The sequence below is a fragment of the Podarcis gaigeae genome (genome assembly GCF_964106915.1).
Source record: "Podarcis gaigeae genome assembly, chromosome: 15".
NCBI classification, from domain to species: Eukaryota; Metazoa; Chordata; class Lepidosauria; order Squamata; family Lacertidae; genus Podarcis; species Podarcis gaigeae.
In genome coordinates this window covers 13,970,412-13,990,239 of record NC_139692.1, presented here as the reverse complement: position 1 = coordinate 13,990,239, position 19,828 = coordinate 13,970,412, and the positions used below count along the sequence as shown (strand labels likewise).

Here is a 19,828-nt window from a genome sequence, read left to right as displayed (position 1 = left end):
GCGATGTCACATGGGACATTAGGTGTGGGGCAAGTGCGTTTGGTTGGAGGGAAATAGTTTTGCAGGCTTTACATTAGGAAACCTTGTTCAGCTTAATCTGGCCCGGCAACTGGAGGTTCCCCTCTGCTGGTGTACAGAGTGATGGCCATGCAAGCAAACTCCTCCATGTCCCTGGTTCGGAATAGTCCTTGTTCACGAGCAGGAGGTTGCTTTGATCTAAGCAGAGCTATTTCAGTATGTCCCTGCCTATTAACAAATGTTTGATGTCCAAATGACTATCTCCCTCCATATCACTGTTGAATACTATATAACATGGCTCTCCTTAGCACTGAGCATTCACATCAAGCAGCCACCACGCAGTGCATTAGCACGGCACTCCTTGTCCTCATCGTGGGATTATTGGCACCTTTGTCCAAGAAGCAGGATTTCTTTGCCTGTTCAGCAAGGAAGACTTCTGGTCCTCATAGGCTTCAAGTCTGTAAACTGCCAGACATCCCCTGCAGATTAGATGGGGTTGAGAGGGTTGGACTAGTGCCATCATGATGACAGTTTCCTGACATAGGACCTGTAGATTGCTCTGGGTGCTGAGAGTTGTTAGAGACCCCTATTCCCCTCGGTTTAAAAAGCAACTGACAATCTGACCCTGTCAGAATTCACAATTCGGTTTCTGATTTACAAATTCAGTTTCATAAATTCATATCTTGACATTTCAACTTGCAGCAGTATGAGGTGTTAGAGGGAATGTAACTCTTCCTTTATTCTCTATAACTTTCCTAAAGGTAAAAGCAGCATCTCCTAGAGGCCAGAAAGTGCAGTTTCTGGAGTGTGCTTTCAAAACAGAGGCAGGAAAGTCTCTGGAAACAGTGCTTGTGGGGATCACACAGGGTCCCCGGACGTTTGACGGCCTATTATCCCTGTGCCACCACTATGATTGCTTCCCCACTGCCACCAACCCGTTTTTCTCGGGTACACACGGAGTCCAGACAGTTGTTAACATTAAACCAGATAAACAAGTGTATTTTATAAGCATTAACAAGTTTGTGGTTTCAGATAACTTCTCTTGTCAGTTTCTTAATCTTAGTTTCTTTACCGGCCTATACCTTCCTAATAACTTCTAACTGACTATCCCAACTGTCTATCTGACTCCTCTTAACAGATTCTCTCACTCTCTCACATCAAACTATCCCAACCCACAGACTTATCCTCCCTCTCTCTTCTCTAACACCCAATTGACTCCTTAACAACACTAACTCTGACTCCTCCCCTTGGGTTCCCACTTGCCAATCGCTTCACACTCATTTAACCCTTTCCTTATGATCCAGCACAATGTCACCTAGGAGGGCAAACGCCACAGTGCTAAAGAGTTAATTGAAGTTATTGTGCTCCCAAATCATGACATGGGAGCACCCATACCCCCCCCATAAAGCCTTTGGAAAGAATGGCTTTGTACACACCAAACATTGAAAGCACATCAAGAGCACATGGCGTCCCTCACACAAAAGAGTCCTGTAGTGGTCTATACTGGTATGATTCTTCATACCCCTAGAAAGTATAGTTCCCAGGATTATTTGAGGGAATGGCATTTTCCTTTCTGTTTCACAAGAATGGATAACTTTTATGGATCTTCTCAGTCATCCTCTTCCCACCCTTCCCCCAGAAACTATGCCTAGCAAATGCACACTTTGTCCAGAATATGGAAACTGTAATTATTTCCATTGAAATTATTACTATAATGTTAAGAGCAAGATGTGCAGGATCTTCATTTACAGTGGCTGCGGAGGCAATGGGAAACAACTTTAATTTTCTCACCCAGTGCCTTGAAGAGTGTAAAAGGTTTGGTGAGGACTAATAAATCTTTAAAATTATCCAATGTTTGAAGTGAAAATCCATTTAGAAGCCCTTCTTGTTTTGCTAGGGTGTTTGACTGAATTCATCTTCTGCTGATGCAGTATTTATGTTGAACTTTTTTTAAAAAAACATGCTAGTAAAATAATTAGAAATGAAAGCAACACACATTCAACTAGGGATGACAAAGCTGTACTCAACCCCCCCCCCCCAGCCTTCCTGGCTGTGCTATCAGAGGTTGATGGGAACTGAGGCCCAATGGTGTCTGCGGGGCCAAAGTTCCCTCAACTCTCTTTTAAACAGTTGATGGAATGTAATAATAATAAAATAATAATAGTAATAATAATAATAATAATAATAATAATAATAATAATAATAATAATAGTTTATACCCTACCCATTTGGCTGGGTTTCCCCAGCCACTCTGGGCAGCTTCCAGCAAAATATTAAAATACAATAATTCATCAAATATTAACAGCTTCCCTAAACAGGGCTGCCTTCAGATGTCTTCTAAAAGTCAGATTGTTTATTTCTTTGACATCTAATGGGAAGGTGTTCCTTCCTTTCGCCCTGCAAACTTCCTGGAATGAACTGCTGGCTGCCAGCCAAGCAGTCCCTCAGGTCATCTCCCTTATGGCATAAACCTGTTTTTATACATTTCTAACTTTAAACCTAAAGTCTGCCTTCAGGGATCACACAGTGCTCTGTCTGATCATGAGGAGTAAACTTTCTTTTGTTGCTTATGAATAATACTGTGGTGTCTTTATTCTTTTAGGAGGGGTTCAAGGGGTCTTACCAGGAAAATATTAGAACACATTCCAATCTGGACAAGCCAGACTGAATTACGTATTGTTTTAAGAAACTCACACGAGTTTGCAACTAGTTTTCTGCTGGGTAAAGGGGAATGCACTCTGCTAAGTAAAGGAACTTGCCAGTGCAAGTTAGGAAGGATATTAATAAACTATACATATCCTCTCCTGCTACCCTGAACATTCCCACAATATTCATGCCCACAATTGTTGGTGGGAGGAAAGGTAGGTTGTGAGGAGAATTTCTGGGTAGTTAATGGATGGCTCCCTCCCTCAGACAAACATAGGAGCTAACCTGGAAATGAAGGCAAGGCTGGTTCCAAGGAAGCATGTTCTCTCTCTTTTTTTAACCAAGGTGAAATATACTCAGAGTCGAGAGTGGATTTCATGCTCTTTATTCAGCTCATAGTGGTGAGGAGGAATGAATGTTTCCCCAAAGTATCTGCTTTATATACATTATTTACACAATGGGCTGCACGTGATTGGCTAATTCCGTTAATTCTGTAGGCCAATCAGGTTGTGGATTCACTTCCATCTGCATGTGATTGGCTAATTCCGTTAATTCTGTAGGCCAATCAGGTTGTGGATTCACTTCCATCTGGAGCTGGATTGGGTTGCTCCTGCAGACCAATCATACTGCTGCATTGTTCTAGGACCAATCAGACTGCTGCATTCTGAATCCTATTGTTCTAGGACCAATCAGACTGCTGCATTTTGGATCCTATTCAACCCAGTACATAACACAAGAAAAGCCCACTTTTTAATGCTAAATCAAAACCAATGGCAACTTGGCTTTTCTGCGGTTTGCTCTGATTCAATGATAAATAGCAAACTTTCAAGGGGAAAGTGCTGGGGGCGGAGGGGGGAGGGGAACTTGAACACTGAGCTTTAAAGCTAGAAATGCAGTACAAAAGGAAGTCAGAATGAACCCTGAGTTGGTGGCCAACTATGTTCTGCAAGAAGAATTGTATCCGTTCTGAATCTTCCATGTCACACCTGTTGGGTTTGTATCACCATCTTATGGGAACAGATCTCTTTCTGGCTATGCCAACGTTATGCTGAAGAACTTTATGGCTCCTCTATGTTCCTGGTTTGGAACAGTCCTCATTCAAGGACAGGAGGTTATCTTGCTCTAAGCAGAGGTGCTTCAGAGTGTCCCTGCCTATTAAAAACTTGTGCTTGATGTCCAGATGACTATCTTGCTCTACATCACTATATAAAGTTGTTCCTCTCAGCACTGAGCATTTGCATCAAGAAGCCACCATGCAGTGCAATATCATTGTATTCCTGGCCTTCATCATGGGATTATTGGCACCTTGGTTTAAGGTGCACGGTTTGTTTCCCTCTATGGATGTCATTTGGGAAGGTAAGACTTCCATTTTTCTGGCCCTCATACGCCTCAAGTCTGATGGGCCTCCCTGAAAGTTAGGCATCCAATGCAGAACGGAATGGGATCTGGAGGCACAGGCTTTGCTCTAATATCATGAGAACAGTTCTGTGGCATGCGCCACTCACCTCCGACACTGGGAGACAAATGCTCTGCCTTTTCGCATTCTGTTCGCCATGCCTGCATACTTGCCTCTCAGCTTGGGACTTTCATCCTAATGGATACATAAGGTCCCATCAGCACTATACCGTTAAAGCAGTGTTATACCACTTTAAACAGCCATAGCTTTTACCAACGTATCCTGGGAAATGTGAATTGTCAAGGCTGTTGAGAGTTGTTAGAAAATGCCCATTCCCCTCTATTTCCAGAGCAGTTTAACAGTGAATCCCAATTGTAGTTCTAATACCCTCCAACATTTCTCTGCTGAAGTGTTATTTTTCTAGAAAAAGAGGTGCCAGAACTCACTGTGAATGCCTCCCTTGTTCTCTTAGAATGGCAATGGTGCCAATCTGAGAGGTGCCGGAACTGAGTTTCGGTGTGTTCCGGCTGAAAAAAAGCCACAGGAATGTCCTATTCTGTACGCTCCAGGAGTGCCAACTTGGCGCCGCAATTGTGGGTGCCATGTAGTGTGCATGGCCCTGGCATCGAAATTTGTGGGTGCTCTGGCGCCCTGGGCCCCAGGGAGTTGGCACCTATGATACCCTCCAACATTTATCTGATGAAAATAGGGGCATACTAAGGAAAAGAGAGATTCAGGTGGCGCTGTGGGTTAAACCACAGAGCCCAGGGCTTGCTGATTGGAAGGTCAGTGGTTTGAATCCCCACGATGGGGTGAGCTCCCATTGCTCGGTCCCTGCTCCTGCCAACCTAGCAGTTCGAAAGCACCTCAAAGTGCAAGTTGATAAATAGGTACCGCTCCAGTGGGAAGGTAAACAGCGTTTCCTTGCGCTGCTCTGGTTCACCAGAAGCAGCTCAGTCATGCTGGCCACATGACCTGGAAAAACTGTGTGCCGACAAATGCTGGCTCCCTTGGCCAGTAAAGCAAGATGAGCGCTGCAACCCCAGAGTCGTTTGTGACTGGACTTAACTGTCAGGGGGTCCTTTACTTTTACTTTAAGGAAAAGCAGGACATTCCAGGATCAAATCAGAAACAAGGATGACTTCTGTAAATTCAGGACTGTCCCTGGAAAATAGGGACACTTGGAGGGTCTGAGCTCTGAGGGCGGGGGAAATAGAGGCTTCCTAAAAATGGACATTGCAGAATGTACAAAAATATATATACATTCCCTACAAAAGAGATAGAAAACGTTTGATTCCTGAGTGTGCTGAACTATCTAATATTAGAAGCACTGGGAAGGTGGCAGTTTTTCTTATCACAGGTTTTTAAGCACCCTTTTTTTTAAAAAAAAGTTTCAGCTTTTAAAATAGTTTGGGGGAAGCCACGGCAGTTTAAAGTGGTATAATATTGCTTTCAAAGTTTAGTGTGGATGTTTCCATACAGGGTTCAGTCACTCCACCCTGTAACTTGTGACTGGCAGTCGAACCCTATCAAAATTCACAATCTGTCTTCTGAATTACCCTTTTTAAAAGTATAAATTCATGTTTTGAAGTATTTTGATATTTAAATTCACAGTTATATGAGGTGTTCAGAGGGATTTTAAACCATGTTCTTCTTCATTCTCTTTAACTTTCTAAAAAAAAAAAGCCAACATCTTGAAGAGGCTAGTGTTGTAAACAAAATCTGCCCTTACAGAGTCTTTTGTAGGTGCTCCAGCGGTAGGAGAAAATAACAGAGGCCAACCAGAGAATACTGAGAAGCAAAGCAGCTAGTAAGCCTGATCTTTATTAAAGCTGTTGCAACAGGGTGCTCCCCTCACACACAGGAGAGCTGAGGAGGACACAGAAGGTGTGCTCGCCCTTATATATACATTTTGAAATTCCCTGCCCTGTAGCTCAAGACCACCACTCCATACGTCATACATACATCACAGAAGGGGTGTAGCCCCAGACCACCCCCCACAAACATCATACCTACATCACAGAAAAGGCGGTCTACAACAGAAATTTGAATGTTGTTGTTTTTCCTGTCTGCCAGGTTATCTGATAATGCCTTATCTGATTGCCTTTTCTGGTAGTCTGGCCATTCCTTTGAGATGGTAATTACTTAATTCCTGAGACAATGGGAAAGTTCCCTCACCCCCTTCCTCCTTGCAGAGAAACATTTGATGAGTTTGGGAGTCAAAATGGTTTCAGGACTATCTTCCTGTGCTGCTTCAGACATGTGGTTTATATATTTATGTACGTGTTTGCTTGGTACATTTATGAACACTTATTATATATACAAGACCTTAATTTTTTTTATTACACTAGGAAGTGCAATATATTTAGTGCATTTTCAAAACACAGCCAGGATTATCTCTTGAAAGAGGGCTTTGTGATCACATGAAGTTATTTCCAGGAACAGCATGCAATTAAAAAAAAGTTTCCTCAGATCACAACACGGGAGCTCCCATACTTTCCCCCATCCAGCCCTTGGAAACAATTGCTGACCACACACCAGATGTTTAACGCACAATGCTTCCCCCCAAAGAATCCTGAGAACTGTATTGTAGGCCACAGAGCTACAGCACCCAGCAGCTTTAACAAAGGACAGTTCCCAGGATTCTTTGTGGGAAGTCATAATCTTTAAACGTGTGGTGTGTATCAGACCTTCCAGTTGTCCCTGTTTTCCAGGGACAGTCCCGGATTTACAGAAGCCGGCCCAGTTTCTGATTTGGCCCTGAAATGTCCCTCTTAGGGGATGGAGTTATGCAATCCCTGATCAAGGAGATACAACCTTTAGAAGACATCCGGAAGCAGTCCTGTAAAGAGAAGTTTTTTTAAATATATATATATATATATTAATGCTTAATGATTGTTATTTTACATGTTGGAAGCCTGTCCAGAGTGGTTGAGGCAACCCAGTCAGAAGGGTGGGCCATTATTTATTTATTTATTTATTATTATTATTACTATTATTGTTATGTACTGAAGTTCTCACCCTGGGCCAGCAGGGGGATACTGTAGATAGTTTTGCAAATAAGGGATCGAAAGTGACGTTCAGTGATTGGATAGTTTTAGAAAGTTGTTACAGTAACGTTGTACTGGGGCTCTATATAAGCAGGCTGACTGAACCCTTCAGTTCAGTTCTGTCCTGGACTGTGAATAAACAAGAGCTGTTGGAAGAATCTCTGTGTCGTCTGATATGTTCACCCACAATTTAACAATTATTATGATGGATGGGCTATCATCATCATCATCATCATCATCTCTATTTTCATTGGAGAAATGTTGGCAGGTATGGTGTACGCAGGCCAAAATTATGTGATCTCATTTCCAGTGACCTTTTTAAAGGTATGCAGCAGAAGTAGCCTCTAGGAGAGATGTTTATCTTCAAGAATGTTAAAGGAAATAAAAGTGAATATGGCCAAAAAGCCCTTGGACTGCCCACCACACCGGTGGAAAATGTATATTATTTCACACACTCCGTTTGGATTACAGCAGCAAACTTAACGAGATCAAAGTCCAGGCAAGTTGTACATAGATTTGATTTGCAGATTAGGGACATACTATATTCAACAGCGGATAACACATTCCAACTCAGGGTCTGCTGCATCTTCTGCCTCATTCCTTCATTCACACCTTTGCTCACCTTCTAGCTCTCCTGATGATATAGCATGTGGAATGGTTTTCTTAAACTAGAGCACATGGGAATGAAAGATGTTTGAAAGGACCAGCGGAGGGAGAGGGAAGGAGGTGCAGCAGCCTCATTGTCAGGGTGATCCCACAGACCTTTACTCAGGCAAGATCGACACAGATATATATATATATATATATATAGTTCTGAAAACACTCTGCAAAAAACAGCTCTATAGCACCATTTGGTGTCACAGTGTTATAATGCATTTATTGACTAATGTAGCTGAGTCCTCTGTTTATTATGGTGGTGTGCTATAGTCTTCTTAAGGGCTGTGGGAGAAACCACAACCAGACTCTGCAACTAGGCTCCCAGTTGGGTTCTTTGGTCTATATGATTCTTGGATCCCATTTGGGAAGGTCCAACTTTGGCTGCTTGGTAGAGGTGACATCAGGTGTTGGATTCACAAATGTCACATCTTCAAACGGCATCTTCTTTTGAGTTTCGAAAGATGAGATGGCATATAAGGAACTTGTCATTGCTCTTCTTCTCACCTTTCCTCAAGAGGAACGGCCTGCCAAGTGCAAATTGCGTCCAAGATATGGAAGGTGCCTTTCAGTTTACCGGAATTTTTACTTCGATACTGTGAGCGGCAGGTGCATGACCTTCATTTACAGTGGCTGTGGAGGCAATGCAAACAACTTTTTACATCTCCTTGATTGCGAAGCCGAGTGTATAAGGTTTGGTAAGGACAATTCTTTATTTCTTTCTGTTCCTGATCTTTAAAAATTAACAAATATTTAAAGTGAAACCTGTTCAAAATTTCTCTTTTTGCTGCTAGTTAGTCATTCTCTTGCTGATTTGATTCCCTGCTGCTGGAGCTTTCATGCTCTAAGGTTCTTTTTAAAATTGTTAATAGGAATCATAGCCCAGCAAAATCTGGAGGGTCACAGGTTCCCCAACGCTGCCCCACAGCTGGTCACTATGTTTTCTGAAGGAAGGGTGCAGGAGGCCCAGTGGAGACCTGTTGTTTTTTAGTCGTTTAGTCATGTCCGACACTTTGTGACCCCATGGACTAGAACACGCCAGGCACTCTTGTCTTCAACTGCCTCCCGCAGTTTGGTCAAACTCATGCTGGTAGCTTCGAGAACACTATCCAACCATCTCATCCTCTGTCGTCCCCTTCTCCTTGTGCCCTCCATCTTTCCCAACATCAGGGTCTTTTCCAGGGAGTCTTCTCTTCTCATGAGGTGGCCAAAGTACTGGAGCCTCAGCTTCAGGATCTGTCCTTCCAGTGAGCACTCAGGGCTGATTTCCTTAAGAATGGAGAGGTTTGATCTTCTTGCAGTCCATGGGACTCTCAAGAGTCTCCTCCAGCACCATAATTCAAAAGCATCAATTCTTCAGCGATCAGCCTTCTTTATGGTTCAGCTCTCATTTCCATACATCACTACTGGGAAAACCATAGCTTTAACTATACGGACCTTTGTTGGCAATGTGATGTCTCTGCTTTTTAAGATGCTGTCTAGGTTTGCCATCGCCTTTCTCCCAAGGAGCAGGCGTCTTTTAATTTCGTGGCTGCTGTCACCATCTGCAGTGATCATGGAGCCCAAGGAAGTAAAATCTCTCACTCCCTTCATTTCTTCCCCCATTTGCCAGGAGGTGATGGGGCCAGTGGCTCTAGACCTAGTAAAGTGCAATAAATATAGACTGGTCACCAACACCACTTGCTTGACAAAACTAGTGGACAGGCCGCTTGTGGAACCATTGCATGTTTTCCTGGGTGAGACTGATTATCTATATTTCATGCGCTTTGGCACTCGTCACGGTGTCCCGTTGTGCCAGAAGCAGTTTAGTCATGCTGGCCACATCTCCTGGAAAGCTGTCTGTGGACAAATGCCGGCTCCCTCAGCTTGAAGCAAGATGAGCGCTGCAACCCCATAGTCACTTTTGACTGAACTTAACCACCCAGGGGTCTTTTATCTTTACCTTTTTATAGGGCGGTTCCATTAGTATCTTCCAGGCTGTGTTCAGAGAATACCACTAGTGGGTGCATCTTGGTCCCCTGGTACTTGTGCTATGGAGTTCTACAGGACACTATTCCTCCCCCAGTGCTTTTAAACATCTATATAAAACTATTGGGAACAATTATTAGGAGATTTGGAGCACCAGTATCCTGATGACACACAGCTGCATTTTTCCATAACACCTTTTTAAAGCCTGCTGAAAACTTTTATTATGCAGGCATAATAAAAATATTTAAGAATTCTTATTATGAATTAAATATTTAAGAATAATTAAGAACATATATTTCCACAAGGGTTCATCTGCTTTCTGATTTATATAGCTTTTATTGGCTGGTTTGATGTATAGCTGTTGTGAACCACTTTGATTTTTTAAAAAAATGAATTAGTGGTATATCCATATTTTAATTAATGAATAAATTCAGTAAAAATAACAGAATGGTAACTTGAGATAAGAGCAATTCCTGAGTGAGTGTCTAGCTAATTGTTTCAGCTGCCCACATACCCCTCTTTTGTCTTCCTATAGAACCCTGTATTAAAGTGGTTTAACTCAGCACCCACATCAACCATGTCATACCATAACATAGCTATCATTTTACTTTTCATAGGCAAGCCGGACGGTTGGTCAGTTCACACTACCCACAGTAAAGGTGAGATGTCCTGTTCTTTTCTGCATTGCATATCGCAGTGGGATTCACGATTAGTGCAGTGAGAAAGCCTACATACATGGGAGGCAATCCGGCTACAATGGGCAGGTGTGTGTTGAGCGCTTAAGCACCAAGATGTTGAGCGGGGACCCCTTCAGTTTGCCACTCAGTTCTTTGGGACTTGTGGGCAAGGAAGAGACACCTGTTGTGGTCTTTCATGGCTCACACATCCAGAATTTTGGGGTCCAAGGGGTTGCGAGCTGCAAGTTGGGCTCCTTCAACAATTAAAGTTGTGTGGCTCAATAGTATGGAACCAGGCAGTATACTGTTTCCAATTTTTGGTCAAGTCAGCTCCTCAACCACTTCAGCAGGGAGGTCACATGGTGGCTCCCACTTTAGAAAGTGCCCCAAACCACTCAAATAATACTTGCAGATTCTCTAGTTTTTATTGAGTTTAATAAAGTTGTGGACATAGATAAGCCAATCATGAGCATCTTGCCTCTTTACTCTCCTCATTTACTTGTTTCTCAGCTTTGTGCTTTGCCCATACCTCACGGAGAGGCATTAGTTTAGTTTTATATGATGGAAGATGAGAAAGAAAGAAAGATGGCTGACAGAACACGTAGAATGGGGTGGATGAGCTGTAGCTCTCCAGATATTGCTGGACTACAATTCCCATCATCCCTGACCATTGGCCATGGTGGTGGTGGTGGCTGATGGGAGCTGTAATCCATCTTCTTCAGGAGGGCCACAGTCCAGCCAGCACTGGTGCAGACAAATGAGGCAGAAGTTGCAGCAGCTTCCTATTCTCTGGCTGCCACAGAAAATTTCAAAGACCAAGCACAGCTTCAGGGCTATTACCTCATGATCCTACACTGCTCCATGTACCTCATTATGCCTAGTGAGCTCTAACAGGTGTTCATGAAAGTTGCTGTGGTGATGTGCCAGATTCTTCTAAATGGCAGTAGCAGCCTAGTCCCTCTTGGACTCTGTTCTGTGATTTGGTAACTGGATGCAACTCTAACGTTTCTCTGCCTCCTTGCCTGGAAGAGATAATCTTGGGATTTTGAATAACAGAATAGCACTTTCAAATGCCATCTATATCTGTTAAAGAATAGCAGCTCTCTCTCACACACACAATATGCATACACACACACACACACACACACACACACACACACACACACATATATATGCATGTAAATTAGCCACTAGTGATGTAGAATGAGGCAAAGATGTGGCAGCTGCCACATAATATTTCAAGGGGCAACCACAATTTCAGGGTTTTTGTTATATCATGACCCCACATTTTCCCATAAATCTCGTCATCCTCAATCAGCCCCGGTCAGTCATTGCTGTTGTGGTGAAATCCTAACTGCTTCTGAACTGCAGTGGCAGTTTATTTTATTTTTTTAATAATGATTTTTATTAGTTTTCAATTACAGTCCAATAATAGCCTCGTTATAACAATACCAATTTATAATACAATCATTAATACCAATTGTTCAAATATCAAATTATATGATTTAGATAAAGTGGCTCCCTGCGTGCTGGATTTGATGATTTTCTTTATTTCTGCATTCCAAAATCTTATTAATTTCCATTACATTCCAGTCTTAATAACAATCCCTTATGCAACAACTGCAGTATTAATAATTTCTGATTGTGTTGACACATTAAATGATTTATAAAACTACAAGTGAGGAACTCAAAGTATATCCTTGTTCTTCCTATGTGTGGCAATTACTCTGTCCATGGCTCTTCTTCCTGTGCTTGTCAGATGTTCCTTCTTTCCCCCACTTGTTGCTGTTATTCGTCATGCCTTGGGTGGAGCTGATATCCCATTATTGTTCCACAAATTTTCCCCGCAGTAGCAGTTTAATCCCATCTGGGCTCTCTGTTTCATGATTTTAACCTCCTGACTACTGCAGAGCTCCTGTCACAGCCCACTTAGAAGAGATAATCTCAGCAGTTTGAATAATAGATACAGGACTTTGAAATAGGATTTACATTAGCTGTGGAAGTGTGAGTGTGTGAGTGAGTGTGTGTAAGATTTCTATGCACCCCTTTCTCCCCCAGGCCTCCCTCTGAAATGCGAACAGCCACAACAAACAGGACCATGCAAGGCTATGCTCCCACGATATTATTATGATGTTTGGGACAAGAAATGTACGCACTTCATATATGGCGGCTGCGGTGGCAACGAGAACAATTTCAAATCTTACTTGGAATGCTATGTGGCGTGTGAAAACCCTGGTAAGAATAAGCCACTTTTAATGGTTTTAATAGACAACAAAAAGAACCTGCAGTTTTTGCTAAGCATTACGCATGCATTATAACTCCCAAACTGGGCAATCTTATCTTTAATCAAGGGAGTGGGGGGGGGGGGAGTTGGACTGGAGCTGTCGGCATCCTGAGGAATGGGTCCTCCGATTCTTGCTTTATAAAATGTCAGTAGCAAAGCAGCTTTTGATGCTAGAATAGGGAAAGTACATAGTTTTCAAAGGGGGGGGGGCGGAGTCTGCAAGTGGTAAAGTACAGTTCCTAGGGCACTTGGGGCAAATGGGTGTGTTTTTAAATGTATTGTAAATGTACAGTGTATATGCAGTGTAAGGAAAAGGGGAAGGTTGTAAGTTATAATTTGAGAACAGAAGCAAAAAAATCAAGTGAATGCCTGGGTGAATAATGTATCAGACAGATGGCACATGGAAAAGGGAAGGTGTGCATGTCTGGGTAGAATCATGTGAAAAGCAAAGCAGGAGCTTTAAGTTGAGCTCCAATAAGCCCTTAGCTGAAATATATAACCTCCAACATTTCTCTGATGAAAATAGGGATGTCCCATTGCTGCTGCTGCCGCCCTGCCCATCTGGCTGCCCCAGCTATTCTGGGTGGCTTCCAACATATATAAAAATATAATAAAAGATTTAACATTTAAAAACTTCCCTATACTGGGCTGCCTTTAGACATTTTCTAAAGATTGTATTGTTACTTATCTCCTTGGCTTGGGGCTCACATAGGTCCATACCCTCTAACATTTCTCCAATGATAAGAGGGACGTCCTACCATAGCCTCCAACATTTCTCCGAAAATAGAGATGTACTAAGGAAAAGCGGGACATTCCAGGATCAAATCAGAAACCATGACGGCTTCTGTAAATCTGGGACTGTCCTTGAAAAATAGGGACACTTGGAGGGTCTGGAAATGGCATAATGCTTATTCAAGAACGGGATAGTAACTTGGGGTTAAGAGTAGCACTGAAGCATCTGGAAAATGGTTTTGGCTGCTGAAATTCCCACCAGCACTAGCATCACTCATTGTCACAGTCCAGGTTGCAGGCAGTCGGAGTCCCGGCTTGGTACATCGGGACCGGGGTAGAGGTTGGGAAGCAGGAATCAGCAGTCCAGGGTCAGCAGTCCAGGGGTCAGGAAGCCAAGGGTCCAAGAGTCAGGAAACCAGGAGTCAGGAAGCCAAAGCACAGCTAGGTGGGTAACATGTTGCTGTGGCAAAAAGCCAGGGAAATGCTGGTCATACCCCTCCTGGCCCTTGCCACCAGGTGCTATGAGTCTTCTGTCAAACCTCACCTGTGCTTCTGTGCCTTGCTCTTCCAGGCCAAACTCAGGAAGGCCCCAGTCCTGCGAGGCCCTACCAGTCGCAGGGCCTGGATCCTGCACACACTCCTGACACTCACTTTTCCTTTCAGCCATGCTCACTCCCACTAATGATATCACCTTAAGACTTGCAAGCTTCATGCAGAAAAGGTCCCTCACACCTGCTATACAGTAATATTGTTCTCTTTATCCATTTAATAGGACACAAGTTTAATCCTGCGCTGAATCAAGGTGAGCAAAGGTAACCACCCCGTGGCATTTCCCTTGTGACCCTCGTATGCATTCTGCCTTCCACTCCTGCTGGCTTTCTTCAGTTTGGCAGCTCACTTCTTAAGGTCTTTCCCCACTCTTTCTGTACTACTTTGTCATTTCCACCTGGGTCCCAGGGCTTGTTTCCTCCCAAGACACAGTGGGATCTGGCCATAAACACACAGCCTAACCCTCATCCTGAGCTACACTGAGCAGGGCCTACAGCAGAGATCTAGCTGAGATTGTGAAGCTTCATGGAGTTCAAGTGATGCTCAGGTGCATGAGTGAGGGAGACAGTGGTATTTCAGACCAAGCTGTGCTCCTCTACTCAGCCATCCAGCCATCCCAACTGACTTGGAGCCCTGGAGCAGGGCTCTCCCGGGAAGTCACATTCTGGTTAATTGGTCTTCTGTACTCAACCACTGTGGTCATCATCATTCAGAAGAGTCTACTGCCATCAGTATTTATGGAATTTATGCCCCATCAGTATTTATGGAATTTATGCCCCAGGAGGACAGCCATCCTCTGCATCCTCTGGGTCATTCATTTTTGAACCCAAGACTCTCAGCCAAGGTCTTCCCTACTTATGTTTTTCTCCCGCATCCTGCGTATTGGCCTCTCTGTCCACAAATCTCGGAACACTTCCCCTACTTCCTTCCTTTCTCTTGGGTTCAAGGGCCTACCTACTGAAACATTCTGAAGTGGAAGCATATGCAGCCCTCTGCACCTATGGCCATGTTCTTCTGCTGATCTCCATGCCCATCTCTTTAAACCTCTCTCTCTCTGCTCATGCAACCTTCTGTTTGTTTTAGGGCCATAGCTCAGTGGCAGAGCATGTGCTCTGAATGCAGAAGTCCCCAGATTCAATCCCAGGCATCTCCAGGTGAAGCTGGGAAAAAGTGTCCCTGCCTGAAACCCTGAAGAGCTGCTGCCAGTCAGTGTAGACAAATGTGTCCTCTTCTTTGCTCTTCAAACTATGACAATACACAAACACATATACAGTGGTACCTCAGGTTAAGTACTTAATTCGTTCTGGAGGTCCGTACTTAACCTGAAACTGTTCTTAATCCGGAGCACCACTTTAGCTAATGGGGCCTCTTGCTGCTGCCATGCCGCCGGAGCGCAATTTCTGTTCTCATCCTGAAGGCAAAGTTATTAACCTGAAGCACTATTTCTGGGTTAGCGGAGTCTGTAACCTGAAGCGTATGTAACCTGAGGTACCAGTGTACACCTATATATATATGAATGAAACTTGTCTTTGTGCTCCTTTTCTCCTCTAATGCCAGAATCTCTGCTTGAGACATGCAAACAACCAAAAAGTCCGGGACCTTGCAAAGCAGCCTATTCTCATTTTTACTATGATTCCCAAAGCAAGACGTGTAAGCCTTTCATATACGGTGGCTGTAATGGCAACCAAAATAACTTTGAAACTGAAGAGGAATGCATGCAGGAGTGCATGTAGGCGCTGGTAAGATCACAGATTTCTTTAGAACTTTTCCAGGGAACCCAGAGAACCTTCCTTTTCCTTTTAATGCTATTTATACAATGGTTCTGTTCCAAACACATGAAGGCGATATCCTAACTTCACAGGAGAAGGATAAGTTTTGTTCCGGGGGATAGCCTCTGAGTTCAGGAGGGAGGTAATGAGATGCACTCTGTTTGATGGTATGTTTTTTCATGCAATCTACCTTCTCGCCAACAGATTAGATTATCATGGTTCCCCTTGGCTGGTATGAAAGAAACCCTCAGCCCATAGATAATGATCATGAATTAGAACAAATTAGAACTGCTAAGTTGTGGGTGAACATATCAGACGACACAGTGATTCTTCAAACAGCTCTTGTTTATTCACAGGCGAGAACAGAACTGAACTGAAGGGTTCAGCCAGCCTGCTTATATAGAGCTCCACTAGAACGCAACAGTAACCATTTTCTGTAACTATCCAATCACTGAACATCACTTTTAATCCCTTATTTGCATTTGTGGACCTGAGTGAAAACTATCTACAGTATCCCCCTGCTGGCCCAGGGAGAGAACTTCAGTACATAACAAGAACAATGCTCTTGAAAGATCAGTAGAATAGCAGAGAGAGGAAAGGAGAGGGAGAAGAGAAAAGAAAAGCACATTCATTTATAGTGTGTGATTTCGTTGGGGGCAATGGCACTCATATAAGCACATTCCACACACTGTTTACAGGCTGTATACACACCATACATTTAAAGCACATCTTTGTCCCCCCACAAAATTTCTGAGAAGTGTAGCTTGTTAAGCATGCTAGGATTTGTAACTCTTTGAGGAGTAAACTACAGGATCCTTTGGGAAAGCACACTACACTTTAAATGTACAGCACATGTGGTCATGCTAGCTTGAAATTTCAAGTAGTCATCTGATGTCTATGGGCTTCAGGGAGTATGAACATCTGGATGGGAGTTTTATTATGAAAAGAGGTGACCAGTGGGTTGCGGTCTTTTCCCAGACCTTCGTGTATTTAACCCAGTGTTTCCCAACCTTGGGTCTCCAGCTGTTTTTGGACTACAACTCCCATCATCCCTTGCTAGCAAGACCAATGGTCAGGGATGATGGGAATTGTAGTCCAACAGCAGCTGGAGACCCAAGGTTGGGAAACACTGATTTAACCTTCCCCTGGGCATGGCGCCAAGCCCCACTACTGGTCAGTTGGCACCATGCCCAGGGGAATGCCTCCTAAATTCCTGTTGTCATTGGCCACTTCAATGGCAGGAGGACAGTCTGGCCTGCTAGAAGCTGGTTCACAGGGGAGATCTGGTGCCTGCCCGCAAAGCCGCCCACCCAAGGAGGGCAAACAGACCTATGAAAATACGTGACCAGTTGGTTGTGGTCTTTCCCCAAACCTTCGCATTGCTAGCTACAACAGGGATGCCATTCCCATATGTCTCTGGGCAGAAAACTACCCTATTTGACTGACATGTGAATATTAGGATATTAGGATTACTGAATATTAGGAGAACCACTGACTTTTCATTCCCTGATGAGAAGGGTCTTGCTACCTCTGTTGTTTTGAGGGCTATCAAAAAATCCTGGATGCCAGTATCTAAGTTTGGGGTAAGTACTCTTGGTTGAGAGAACCACTGCAGAGATTTAAAATCACAAAATATGCAGCAAAGCAAAGCATGGGAATGCAGGCCATGAAAACCTTAAAATGTGCCCTTTAATGTGAGTTCCAAAGTTCCCCTCTTTCCCTAGCATAGATTGCTAAATAAAAAATTGTGTACTGCCATCAAAAAAAGAAATTAGATTAATTTAGCATGACTTATATTTGAGAAACCCATGCTAGATCTTAGTAATCACAACATTCCTTTCTAGGTGCTCACAGACCGACTGTTGAATTATCTGTTCTCAGACCCTACCTGGTATCGATGGCAAACTCACTGGCGCATAGTTAACTGGGCCTTCGTTTCCCCCCTTTTTGAAGGTGGGGACAACATTTGCCCACCTCCAGTCTGCAAGATTTCTGAAAGAGTATAGGCAAGAGCTCCTCCTCTAGTGTCGTCCTCCTCCACCTCTTCCTGCTCCCGCTCCTCGCGAGGGGTGCTGCCGAAACCTTCCCATCATTCATCCTCACTCTCTTCCCAGTCTCTTCCTACCAGTGGCATAGCAAGGTCAGGTGGTACCCGGTGCAGAAAATTTCTTGTCACCTCCCCCCTCCCCATTGAAATTATTAAAAGAAGGGAAAATAAGAGTGTTATTTTCTGGTTTATTTACTTAACATTGTGAGCATAAGCACTTAAAACCTTTTTTTTCATGATGGGAATTTCTTATAAATGAAATATTTTACTTAATTTCACTATTTTGCAGCCTTATGTTGATGTGCACTGCAGGAAGCTGAGGTGCTGTGTGAGCACAACTGCAAAAATCAATCACCAGTGTGAATATGCCCCCGCTCTTAAAGAGCTTACCTAGAATACAAGAAGAGCCAGTGGCGGAGGAAGGGGGTGCGAGGGGTGTCATTATGGGGGGGGCGGGTTTTGACAAAATGACAAACAAATGAGTTGTTGTTTTAAAAAATGGGCTCACAAAACGTTTTAGTCAGTCAAAAAACAAAATGAAACCTGGCTGGCACTGGGCGCCACCCCATGGGGGCCGGCACTTACCGTGTGGCCTGCAGCATGCCCAAACCATGCATCTCATGGTGACTTGGGCGCCTGCAGGCTCTGCGCTGCCTAAAACAGCAGCGTGGGACTTGCATCTGCCCTCCACATCACCCTAAGTGTTAGGTTGTGGGCGAACATATCAGACGACACAGCGATTCTTCAAACAACTCTTGTTTATTCACAGGCCAGAACAGAACTGAACTGAAGGGTTCAGCCAGCCTGCTTATATAGTGCTCCACTAGAACCCAACAGTAACCATTTTCTGTAACTAGCCAATCACTGAACGTCACTTTCAATCCCTTATTTGCATATGTGGACCAGAGTGAAAACTATCTACAGTATCCCCCTGCTGGCCCAGGATGAGAACTGCAGTACATAACACTAAGCCACCCTACAGCTGAGGGGGAGGCAGTGGAAAGGCTCCATACAGCACCCCCGCCCCCGTGGGGGGCTTGCCCTGCCTCCAGCTGCAGGACACATGCGCCGCCCCTGACACCTGAGCAGCTAGCTGCACCATGGAGCAGAGCCCTGCTGAATCCCATCTGGAACAGAATCCTGTTCTCACAGTGGCCAGCTAGATGCCTATAGGAAACCCTCAAGCACATATTTACCCACCAGCAGGATCTTGCACCTTTGCTAGTGCTTTGTGCAAACTTTTGAAATGCACAATATTATTTGTGATCACTAGTAATCACATACAGCTCTCAAGTTAAAACAGTTCAACGCATCATCACAGATTTGCAACATCTCTTAGATAATGAGAGCTATCTTTCCCAAGCTCTGGGAAGAAAACCTTTCATTGCCTACAGAAAGCCACCCAATCTTAAACAGCTCCTCACACACAATAATACAACAACCAGACCTAACATGGACACTGGCACAAGAGCCTGCAATAAATCTAGATGCCAATTTTGTTGCCACATACACCCGGACAGCATCATTATTGGCCCCAATAACATCAAACATACCACCTCAGGCCTATTTAATCTTTCATCTTCCAATATTATATATGCTATCAAATGCCAACAGTGCCCTTCAGCTCTCTCTATTGGACAAACAGGACAAACTTTACACCAAAGGATAAAGGGGCATAAATCTGACATCAGGAATCATAAAACAGAAAAACCAATAGGAGAGCCCTTCAGTCTCCTAGGAAATTCTGTGCAGGATCTTAGAGTGGCTGTCTTACTGCAAAAGAATTTTAGAAATACACTTGAAAGAGAAGTTGCTGAATTACAACTCATTACCAAACTAAAAGCTATGGAGAGACCTGTTCTGAATAGAGGTGTTGGATTCATGTCCCATTATACATACTAAAGCTAATTTTGGTCATCTATCCCTTTAAAAATCCCTTGCCCTTCCCTGTGGAACCAACTGCCATAACAGTCATCAATAGTTATAAGGTTGAAGCAACCTGTGCTTCAGAGTATCTGATGAAGTATGTATTACACAC

General features: G+C 43.7%; 1 protein-coding gene across 3 annotated transcripts in view; it reads left to right on the top strand.

Moving 5' to 3' along the window:
• Positions 1-3,928: 3,928 nt before the first annotated feature.
• Positions 3,929-19,828, top strand: part of LOC310832176 (thrombin inhibitor hemalin-like) — a 37,355-nt gene continuing 21,455 nt past the window's right edge. The window contains exons 1-7 of one of the 3 annotated variants that reach the window (XM_083713817.1): positions 3,929-4,020; positions 8,283-8,462; positions 10,350-10,391; positions 12,468-12,644; positions 14,198-14,227; positions 15,532-15,713; positions 17,588-17,941. In XM_083713817.1, the coding sequence (XP_083569943.1) occupies positions 3,954-4,020; positions 8,283-8,462; positions 10,350-10,391; positions 12,468-12,644; positions 14,198-14,227; positions 15,532-15,707 (672 nt within the window). In that variant the 5' untranslated portion in view covers positions 3,929-3,953 and the 3' untranslated portion in view covers positions 15,708-15,713; positions 17,588-17,941. Of the gene's footprint in view, positions 4,021-8,282; positions 8,463-10,349; positions 10,392-12,467; positions 12,645-14,197; positions 14,238-15,531; positions 15,714-17,587; positions 17,942-19,828 lie in introns of those variants that run through there. The other 2 variants (XM_083713819.1, XM_083713818.1) reach the window with 2 other exon arrangements.